General features: G+C 44.9%; 1 protein-coding gene and 1 pseudogene across 1 annotated transcript; one reads left to right on the forward strand and one right to left on the reverse strand.

The window, feature by feature from the left end:
- Positions 1-1,889: 1,889 nt before the first annotated feature.
- On the reverse strand, positions 1,890-4,662 carry LOC110303500 (heterogeneous nuclear ribonucleoprotein F-like; annotated as a pseudogene).
- Positions 4,663-5,930: 1,268 nt separating this feature from the next.
- Positions 5,931-6,251, forward strand: LOC110304076 (large ribosomal subunit protein eL42-like). Its single transcript, XM_021175333.1, has one exon. It carries the CDS (start codon positions 5,931-5,933, stop codon positions 6,249-6,251), a length of 321 nt encoding a protein of 106 aa, XP_021030992.1.
- The last annotated feature ends 5,473 nt before the right edge of the window (positions 6,252-11,724 follow it).

Genomic DNA, 11,724 nt, shown 5'->3' on the forward strand with positions numbered 1-11,724 from the left:
CACACTTAGCCTGGAAACAGCTATTCTCTGGTTAGGGTTTCTATTGCTGTGATGAGACATCATGTCCAAAAGCACGTTGGGAGGACAAGGTTTATTTAGCTTACATTTCCACATCACTGTTCAATCACTGAAGGAAGTCAGGACAGGGACTCACACGGGGCTGTAACCTGGAGGTAGGAGCTGATGCAGAGGCCGTGGATTGGTGCTGCTCAGTGGCTTGCTCTTCATGGCTTGCTCAGCCTGCTTTCTTATAGAACTCAGGACCACCAGCCCAGGGATGGCAGCACCCACAAGGGGCTGGGCCTCTTTAATAAAATCTCTTTAATAAAATGCCTTACAGCTGTGTCTTAGTTAGGGTTTCTATGGCTGTGAAGAGACACCATGACCAAGGCAACTCTTATGAAGGACAACATTTAATTGGAGCTAGCTTACTGGTTTTGAAGTTCAGTCCATTATCATCATAGCAGGAAGTATGGCAGCATCCAGGCAGGCATGGCACTGGGGGAGCTGGGAGTTCTACATCTTGTCCCCAAGGCAAACAAGTGAACACTGGCTTCCATGTGGCTAGGAGGAGGATCTCAAAGCCTAACCCCCTAGTGACACGCTTCCTCCAACAAGGCCACACCTCCTAATAGTGCCATTCCCTGGGCCAAGCATATTCCAACCACCACAAGCTGGATAGTGTGGAAGCATTTTCTCAATTGAGGGTCTCTCCTTTCAGGTGGCTCTAGCTTGTGTCAAGTTGACACAAACCCAGCCAGCACAAAGAAACAGCATGTGGCACTCACAGGATTGTTATGCTCTGCAAGGAAACCTACTGAACTCCAGCATCCTCTGACCTACATTTATCTCAAGAAGACAAGCCCTACATGGTTCAGATTCCAGGGGCCCAGCCTCCATCTTTGGCTCTCGTGTATAGTCAGGATGGGTGGATGTACCTGCTTGTGCCAGACACCGTGCTGGGTTCTGGGAGTGCAACCAAGGGCAAAGCACTCTTTCCCACAGGGGCAGAGACGTTATGAGCTCCAACAGCAGGTGCTCCCAGCAGCAGTTGCACGAGTGTTTGGTATCACGTGATCACTCAACAGGGAGTACTTGAGAAGAGAGCCCTGTCTTTGATGGAGACCCAACCCTTCTCCGTTTCTTTCGCAGAAAACACTTCTGCAATTAGGAAATATGAGTGGCCCAGGATGTGAGGGCATTCTTGCAAACAGGAAGTGACATTTACTTCCAATGTTTTCCACAGACATTTTATCTCTTTTTTTTTTTCCATTGTGAAAAAGTCTTTATTTTAAGAAAAAAATTTTAGTTAACAAAAAAATTTAACAAGTTTCACTTAGCAAAATACAGCCAAAAGGAAATCACAGTACAAAGAAAGCTTTAAGTCAAGGCCTCACCAATTCCTACAGTATTAGTATTGTGTCTCAATTCTCAAAACTAACTTTTAAAAAGCTTAAACTTAACCTAAAGATTTTAAATGAAAATATAAACTAGAATGAACATGAGAAATGCTGCTCTTTTGCATCAGGGATCTAGCACCTTTGAGTTCTCCAGAAAAGTACATATCCCCAGTGTGTTCACTGTGGTGTGCTTAAAGATCCACTCAACATACTTAAACTACTTAACTCAGATAACATCACTCTTAAGTATACTACCAAAAATGTTAATTGAGAAAAGCGGAAGAAAATAGTTTTAGTTTACTCCATATTACATGCTAGAAGAAAAGTTTGCATGAGAAACACTGAAGAGGTGGTTTTTTAATCCAGATTTCACAAACTCATGGTGCAAAGTGGGTCCCCCAGTTTCCTCTAGAGTTATAAACTGCTCTTGACTGCTTATTGGCTGCCTGTGAAATTTTCTGATTGAAATAACTCAAATGTTATCTACAATACTAATCATATCCACCCATGCTGTTCTGACCGCTGTAGCCGGCCCCGTAACAGCCACTCACTGACTGGCTCTCAAGGCCACTGCAAGTTGCCTGGGCAGCTGACACACCCATGCCCTGCATCACTCTTGCGTGCATCCGACTTGCCAGCAAGAACTGCCACGGCACTCTGGTCGAGTCAGCCTGTCAGGCAGGGATGCCTAAAAGCTGCTCATGAGACAAAAAGAGTTTCAAGGAAGCTCTCCTCCTGGAGTCTGGCGTTCTCTTAATTCTCCATTCCCGCGTTAGTCTAGTGTATGGATCCACGTATTCTCTTTCAGTATCATCCTATTATAAGTGCCTTTTAAAATTGAATTCTGACATGGCTAAAGCCTTCTGCCAGTGTTCCAACAGTCCTAGAACGTCCTTGACCAAGATCAAGGGCTTGGAATTCAGTAAGATTGTAAAAGCTAAATCATTCCCTTACACAGGAATTTACCATCACTAAGGAAGAAGGAAGTTTCAGACCAAAGGAGAAACCAGAATAGATACTTAGAACTATAGCAGAGTTACACCCATACACACGTATTTACTATGGCCTAAGGGGAAGGTGGACTATACAATAGACTAAAATAGGAACTATGGCAAGGGCGCAAAGCCCTTGAACCTGGCTTCTAAGATTAGTGAATCTTAGGTGGAGCCCTTGTTGATCCCAGCTGTTATCAATGAATTCTATCCCAGGTGGTTCCCGTTAGACCTTTCGTGTTTGCATTCCTCTGTTTTATGTAAGATTCCAGTTACCTCAATTGTACCTTGCGAATATGTCACCCAACTTCCTTATTGTCCTCTGCATAAAAAGTCTGATGCTCGATTCGAAAATTACACTCAGATTCCACACGACCTCTCCTGTGTGTATCTGTTTGTCATTCATCCACGCTTTGCCCACCTGTGTCAAGAGACCTGTTCCACGTAGACACAGGGACCCAGAGGGTCTGCGGCAAAGAACGACTCTGCAACAGGATCCTTCTGCACATGTTTATTGGGAGAGCTTGATTGCAGAGGCGAAGAGACCCCAAGCCCAGAACTGGTGCTGCTTATATAGGCCTAGGAGAGGCGTGTCTCACACCCGGATTGGTTGTGCATTCTACCTCATTTGCATGTTCCTCATCTGATTGGTTATTCTCTCTCAGTACCTCACTATCATACCTCATTTGCATGTCTCACATCTGATTGGTTATTCTCTTAGTACTTTGCAGAGCCTCATTATCATGCCCAGGCCAGGCAGTGTTTTGGCGAAAAAACTTTACTGCATAAGTACACATTGGTTGTTTGCCCAAACTTATGCGTGGTGGCCAGCAGTAGCCTGCGCCACCCTGCAACGGCACATGTGGCTTCCCACACATCACCTGGCTGCTATAAGCCCCATTGCTAGCCCCTGTTGTTGAATTCAGGAAGAGTTCTATGTATCTGTGCTGCATGTTGGCCCTGTCCTTGGACATAGCTGCCACTGCTTCTTCATGAGTAGCCAACTCAACATCAGCTTCTAACGTCACTCTTCCATCAGGACCAATCTCAATATGAACTCTCACAGGGTTGAGTGGAGAGAAGAAGTTGTAAATGTCGTTCTCCGTTGCTTTGTAGGGCAGCCCTCTCATGTGGATGCAGTGGCCCGTGGTGCTCTGCACTGTGAACTCACTGTCTCCAAAACTGTGGTCATACATTCCTGAGAGACAATAGCTGAGGTCTCTCCCAAACAGGTCAATGGTGAAGCCATAGCCATCACTGAGGCCACTGTAGTCTTCATACCCCCATAGCCTGCACCGTAGGCACCAGACCTCATCCTATCCAGACCTGCCTGTTTCACAACGCCAATGTACCTCCGGGCTGTGCCAGGCCTGTCATAAGGCCCAGGCTTTTGCACAGACATAAACTTCAGAGGTGGATCTGAGTATGATCTAACTTCCTCCTGACTGCTCTTAAACAGTTCAATATACCTGTGCCCTATTCTCTCCTTGTGCTTCCCTAAAGCTTTCTCAGCTAACTCTTGTGAGGCAAACTGAACGAAGGCCTCTCCTGTAATCTTGCCTTCCAGGTCCACAGGTAGTGTGATCTCGTTTGGCACAATTTCCAACCCTGAGAAGAACTGAACAATTTCTTCCTTTGTGCATCCAAATGGGAGTCCCCAAAGCCTCACAAAGCCATCATTGGCACTGTTGGGGCACTGTTTGGACCACTGTGCTTGAACACCTCTGTGTGACTTGAACACCTCAATATACCGGTGTCCCATGCTTTCCCTGTCTTTTCTCAGGGCCAATTTTACATCATCTTCTGACTCAAGTTCAACAAAAGCCTCACCACTCTGCCTGCCTTCTCTAGTATAAATGAAATGAACACCTGTGACCCCATCATGAATTGTGCAGTCAGAGAGGAAGTTTTGTACATCCTCAATTGAGCAGGACCAGGGTAGGCCACGGAGTTTGACCACATAGCCTTCACTTCCCTCAGGGCCCAGCATTATGGACACTTGACAGGGCTGATGTCACACAAGCTTGGGCAATTTTTTGTAGCTTAAAGAACCACCACAGATGCCTTCTGTAAGAAACACTTAATGGAAGGTAACAAGTTTTCCAGGGGAGGAAGGTAGAAGTGACTTCTATATTCAGTAAGGAACGCGGCTTACGAACTCAAACTCCACCCGACACCTTAAAAATGCAGAGGGCTCCGGGGAAAGTCCATGTGCATCTTTTTGTTCTCAACCTTCAGGAAGATGAGGTGCAGTCCTCCTTCCATGACGGAGCCGGAAGGATGCAAGACGGTGATGGGGCAGAGCCCATTTTACCTCTTTTTTTTTAAATATTTAATTTATTATTTGTGTGCTGCATGTGTGAGGGGGGGCGTATACAATGTGAACAGGAGTGTGTCCCATGTGGAGGTCAGAGGGCGACTTTTAGGACCCAGTTGCTTCCTTCCAGCATGGGTTCTAGGAACTGAGCCCATTCCATCAGACCTGGAACCATCAGACCTGCACAGCAAAGACTTCCTCCATCAGACCTGCACAGCAAAGACTTCCTCCATCAGACCTGCACAGCAAAGACTTCCTCCATCAGACCTGCACAGCAAAGACTTCCTCCATCAGACCTGCACAGCAAAGACTTCCACCATCAGACCTGCACAGCAAAGACTTCCTCCATCAGACCTGCACAGCAAAGACTTCCTCCATCAGACCTACACAGCAAAGACTTCCACCATTAGACCTGCACAGCAAAGACTTCCACCCACAGAGCCACCTTGACAGCCCACATTTTGCTTTCTAAACCCTGTCTTTGCTGCAGTAACAATCTTCTTTTTTTTTTTTCCACTTAAGAAAGTAGATCAAGTCAAACATCACTCATGAAAGCAGGAACAAGAGCTCCCCACAATGGCAGGAATTTCCACACACCTTTTCTATCTGAAGAGTTGGGCAGCTAAAAACAAAAACAAAAACAAACAAAAAACAAAAACCAAAAAGAAGACACAGCACTTTTATATGTATAATAAGCCTTTAAAGCACCAGGGCTGGGCCGATGTCTACCCTCTGTGCTGTTATGTCTACTCTGGGACACGACTTGCCATGTCCTGCTTGGGTCACTGGTCACTCAGTCAGGCCAGCTCTCATGGCCAGTTCTCATGATCTCTGATGCCACAGCGTCTTCTCCTCTCTTCCCGCGTGTTCTCCTGCCTCAGACCCCAAGCCCAGAAACGGAAACTCCACCTATCTCTCTTCTGCCCAGTCCATCTGATTCCAGCTTGTCTCTGTGTCTGTGTTGTCTGTCTTTTCTTCCCTCCCTTGCTGCCCCCGTGAGGTCAACCCCTACAGTCATGCAAGGACATGGCAGAGACCTGTGAGAGCATTGGCAGTCTTGTTTCTAATATGAGTGATCAACCAGGGCTACTTTTGGCTGACATCTGGAGGGATTACTTGCAACAAGAAGGAAGTTGATCAGGAACATTAAAATATTTTACGGATAAACTTCCGTTGTTGCTCTAGCCTCTCTCTTTCCAAGCTGCTAGCGCTCCTGCGAACATGATGAACATGCCTAAAACCCGCCGGACATTCTGCAAGAAATGTGGGAAGTACCAACCCCACAAGATGACACAGTACAAGAAGGGCAAGGATTCTTTGTATGCCCAGGGAAAGCAGCATTATGACAGGAAACAGAGTGGCTGTGGTGGGCAGACTAAGCCTATTTTCCGCAAAAAGGCTAAAACTACAAAGAAGATTGTGCTGAGACTGGAGTGTGTTGAGCCCAACTGCAGATCTAAGAGGATGCTGGCTATTAAGAGATGCAAGCATTTTGAATTGGGAAGTGACAAGAAGAGAAAGGGCCAAGAGATCCAGTTCTAAGCAGATTTTGTTATGATGCAGACCATAGTGCCCTGCATTTTTGTGGTCCTGCACTCGGGTTAATTCTGCTGAGCCAATATGCCAGATCAGATATTTAGAAATCAGGTATTCGCTTCCGGTACTTTCACTCAGTAGTTGGGTGTCCTCTGACAGTACAGCTCAGCAAACATGTTGGGGACACCTGCACTATAGAAGGACACATCTGCCTTGCATTTATAGCAATGGTTCTCAGCCTTCCTAATTCCGTGACCCTTTAAGACAGACCTCATGCTGTGGTGACCCCAACCATAAAAGTATTTCTGTTGCTACTTCCTACTTGTAAATTATGTATCTACTTTTCTGCATCACAATGTATCTGTGGTTTCCAATGGTCTTAGGCGATCCTCTGTGAAAGGCTGCTCAACCTCCAACTGTAGGTCTCAATCATGGAGAACCGCTGGTTTACAGGCAAGAAAGGGATGAGGTGCCATAACCTAAGCATAACAGAGGAAGAGGGGTGGGAATGGACAGGGTGAAAGGAAATGATAACAGAAAAGGGCGTTTCGGTGGGAGGGGCTTAGGAGACATCAGCAGGTGAGTTGCATCTCCCAGAATGCAGCAGGGCACCAGGGCACTCCTGATTGACTAGGGACAGGAAAGCAAGAAAGGCCCAGACTGGGCAGCGAGGCTAGAGTGGTGATGTAGGTTCATCTGGGAAACAAACCTGGAAAAGCGATTTGGGGCCAGACTTTTGGGTCTTGATGTCTACCGTGGGATGATTTTACTGGATGCTTTGGATATTGAGTCACCACTGAAAGTTCCTGGAGAACGGAATATATGGCTGGAGTCACTTAATTCTACGATGTAATAGATTTCTGACAGATGTGAGCGAGCCTCTCCAAAAAGGGGTTTTCTTTTCTTTTTTAAAACTTAATGGAATATCTAATTTCTTTACTGTAGAAAAGCAGAGATGACTAACTTGGAGTGCTACTAAATTATAAGGTTAGGAGTTGGTGTCTTCTAGTACTGGAATTATTTCTAATAAGAAAAACAGAAGCTGTTCTGAATCTTGAGATGGCAGAGTAAATGGGAAACAGCTAAAATGCAAATATAAAATAAAATTCATATAACGTCTAATGAGAACTAGAGCAAAGAGTAGCTTTCCTTTCTCTTTTATTTTTCTGAGACTGGGGTCTCATTGTATTGTCCTGGCTGGCCTAGAAGTTTCTATGTAGACCAGGCTGGCCTCCAAACTCCCAGAGATCTCCCTGCCTCTGCCTGGTCAGTGAGGAGATTAAAGGTATGCACACCATGCACAGTGCTTTTAAAAACTTTACATTGCAAGGCAAAGATGAAAATTCATAGAATGTTATAGAGTAGAAAAAATTCCAGGCAATACATTTAAATAGAGGCAATTTCAGGATTTGAATACAATGTAGCAAGATTCTGGGAACTGTGTAGTCAGGAAAATTGGAGGCAGCTGCTGTTACAATTCTCCTAAGAAGTGGATAGTCAACAAATCTCAAAGAAACATATTCTAGAGGTAGAATTAACTTATACATAGATAGTTGATGCTTTATCTCTATTGAGAAATGTTGGCACAGAAAAATGCTAAGACACGCAGAAGAATAAGCAGAGAGAGAGAGAGAGAGAGGCCAAAAGAATTACTGGTTTGTGGAAATCTGGTGAGGGTGGTATTAGATGGAAAACTCTATCATATTGTCCATGAAATGTACTGTGTCCACAGACTGACTCAACAAATGAGGGCAAGCAGCTTTTTTTCATATGTGCTATGTTTACATCATAGCATTGCCTACTCTGTGTATGGTATATATGTGTATACACGCACACGCACGCACGAAAACCCACATACACGTGTGTGCGTGAATATGGAAGCCAAACATCAACCCTAACTTCCTCATATTTAAATATAGGGTTTCTTACTGAATCTAGAGCTCATGAATTTAGGAAGACTGGCTGGGCAGCAAGCCCCAGGGAACACCCTGTCTCTAATTCCTTGGTGCTGGAATTACAAGAGTGTATCTATCACCATGGCTGAGTTTTTCTACAAGGCTACTGGGGATCCTAACCCAGGCCTCGTGTTTGTGTGCCAAGCACTTTATTTATTGACTGAGCCATTTTCCCAGCTCCCTCAATTCCCCTCTTATTACAGTGGTTGCGTTAGGAATGGGCTTTTAAGTAATGGGGAGTTATTAGGTCAGTGGACCAGAAAATGGCTCGGAGTGAAACTGTATTCAATGTTGCATTCCATATCATATGGTAACAGTGTAAGATGTCCCAAGACAGGAATGCTGGGATGTCTAAGGTCTAGGGCTCCAGTCAGGCCCTAGAATTCTAAGTTCCACGGTGCTTTGGAGTAGTTCTCTGGCCTTCCTTAATGTTGTGTGTACTACAGTATTTACAGATATCTAACTATGTCTCCTCCTTGCAACTTGAGTGAGGCAAAGGATCACAGATTTTAATTGCAAATAGTTACATTTGTGACTCTTGGGTCAAAAGGGGTGGGCTTGGCCAGGCTTGTTGGCACATGCCTATGATCTCAGCTCTAAGGCAGCCGTGTTGCTGTGAGGTCAAGATCATCCAGGACATACAGCAAAGCTCTGCCTCCAAAAGGAGGGGGCACTTTCCCACCCTGATGAGTCACTTCTTACTACATCTGCAAACTTGCTCTGTGGGTTGGATTTTTCATTAGCATGGTATAAAGTCTGAGACAAGACTCCGCACCTTTATCTATGTTCATTTTTAGACGACAGGAGTCTTCCTTCGCTACCATCAGGGATTGTCTGGTAATTTGATTTTAGCAGATTTGTGTGCTTGAAGAAGACGAAGCTGGGCTGGAGGGATGGCTCAGAGGTTAAGAGCACTGTCTGTTCTTCCAGAGGTCCTGAGTTCAATTCCCAGCAACCACATGGTGGCTCACAACCCTCTGTCATGGGATCCAGTGTCCGCTTCTGGCTGGGAGGCAGAACACTTTATATATAATAAATAAATCTTAAAAAAACAAAAACAAAACCCAAAGCCCTCCATGTTAATCAAGTTAACACGTTAAATCTATGTATAATCAAGTTAAAGCCCTCCTCCACCATAAGCAAACTCAAGTGTGCCCATTAAACAACTCAAGCTCTGATACATCTGGGATGGGATCAGGGGAAGTGCTCAGGAAACAATTCTATTGATTGGTTACCTGAAAGATGCTGCCTTTCTTCAGCCTTTGACTCCTAGGTATTTGTTGGGTCATTCCCATCACTGGGGTCTCTCACTTGTGGCTTGAGGACATGGGCAGTACTTACCAGTGGGCCACACTGGACTCTCACTCATCCTGGGGTCATGGGGTTATGGGATCTATAATATAGATCTGCAGTATCTAGAGAGATATCTCTGTGAGGCTACTGAAGGCAGAATCTAAGAGAATAGTTCTTAGGCTCTTCTTTCGAGTAAGCCTATTGACCCTTAGATGCATTAGGTGTGAGACAGACCCAGACACCAATCTCTCCTTGGATCATGTTTCTCTGGCTTTCAGGTGACAAAGAACATTGTAACACCTCCTTCCTGGGCTCTATGACATCAAACTGTCCTCTCCAGTAGGAAGCTTCTCCCTGAAGTTGCAATGTCCTCTGCATAGTGGCCTTGAACTGAGGTCAGTTTAATGCACTGAAAGTATTTTACTAGTATCTCTATAGTGGAAGGTGACAAACATCCCTGTCCCTCTCTGTTGGGTCACCTTGGTTCTTATATGGGTTTGTCCATTTCTTCCAAGCAATGCATAGACCCAAGTAGGTAGATCATCCCAAGATCAAGGTTGGTGCAAGGAGCTGCATCATCTTATGAGCTGTCTAGCCTCAAAACAGGCTGTGGTTGCCTTGTACAGCACATGTCAGATGCTGGGATGTGGGGGTGCTCCCTATGCTACATCCCTGACCCAGATGTCACGAGACGATCTGAAGTCACCCAGAATCCAATGCACCTACAAGCAGCACAGCTGGCCTCCTAAATACGTGTGCTTCCAGAGGTTGTTTAAATATTGTATCCCTCATAGAAAAAAATTAGTGCATACTTACCAGTGTTTCTCAACCTAATGCTGCAACCCTTTGATACAGTACCCCATGTTGTGGTGATTCCCCAACCGTAAAATTATTTTTATTGTTACTTCATAACTATAATTTTGCTACTGTTATGAATTGTGTTGTAAATATCTGTGTTTTGTAATGGCCCCTGGCGATCTCTGTGAAAGGGTCATTCTACCCCCCAACTGTAGGTTGAGAACCTCTGATATATACACTAATCATAATCAGAGAGAGAGAGAGAGAGAGAGAGAGAGAGAGAGAGAGAGAGAGAGAGAGACTTCTCCCGGGAAAGAATAGGACCTTGCCAGCTTGTTGATCTCCTCTTTCTTTGGCAGACAACATGACAGGAAAACTGACTAAAATATGCTATTCGCCTTCCAGATTGTTTTTGGCAGGTAATCTTGTCTTTACTGGATGGAACATGGCAGCAATGTGAAATTTCCAGCTTTGAAAGACTCAAGGTCAGAAACATAGGAGACAGCCTGAAGTTTCCAGATGGAGTTTGGCTCTGATGAAGGTTTTAAAAATATCAAAGATGGCACAGCCCTGAGTTGAGAGACTTGCCTGGCGTCCCTGATTAGGAGCAGTTTCTGTGGCACTTGTGCCCTTTTGACTTCCTCACCATTGGTCATGGGTAAAATTCCCTCCTTGAGCTGAAATTGCAGAGAGTTTGAGAATCTAAATGAATTCCACCTTCTGGCTTTACCTCTCATCCCAGCCTCCCTAAAACCTGCATCCCACATGTTCCTTCAACATGATGAGTTCTCCTGTGCCTTAGCATCTCTCATAGGTTGACTTTTACAAAGCAAGAGCCCCCCTCCTGCCTTCTAACCTAAAAACACACCCTCTCACCTTTTGATAAAGGGTTTCAAGCTGTACTCTCCCTCCCCTGTGCTACTGTAACATTCAATGCTAAACTTGTGCTGTCTTATCACAAGGCATTGTGATCATGATCCAGCTATCTGGCCACTCTGTTAGTCCTGGGCTCCTTGGGACAAGAATAAGATCTTATTTTCCAATGTCACCAGGGGTCTAACAGTGCCTGAGTATCTACTCAGCATGTGGTAGCTCATCAGTAGTGATTGTTGACATCATATAACTTATTTAACCCAGTCTTTTCTGATACAGTAGCCAGCTTTGCTTGGGTGTGCTCTGAGAATGAAGATACAATTAGTCACCCAAGAGAAGATACAATTAGTCACCCAAGAGAAGATACAATTAGTCACCCAAGAGAAAAGGAAATTAATCTTAATCAGGTGACAAAGAATCAAGTGACTTTGAAGCTCAACCCTTTCTGAGTGTGCTTTTGTTGTAGAACATGGGCTTGGGCCTTGATCTCTGATCTCAACTCATCACCTGGTCCACTCTTGCATCCAAGTTACAACGTGATAACATGTTATTCCGAGGAC

The sequence above is a fragment of the Mus caroli genome, unplaced genomic scaffold (genome assembly GCF_978045245.1).
Source record: "Mus caroli unplaced genomic scaffold, Mus_caroli_1 scaffold_9, whole genome shotgun sequence".
NCBI lineage: Eukaryota > Metazoa > Chordata > Mammalia > Rodentia > Muridae > Mus > Mus caroli.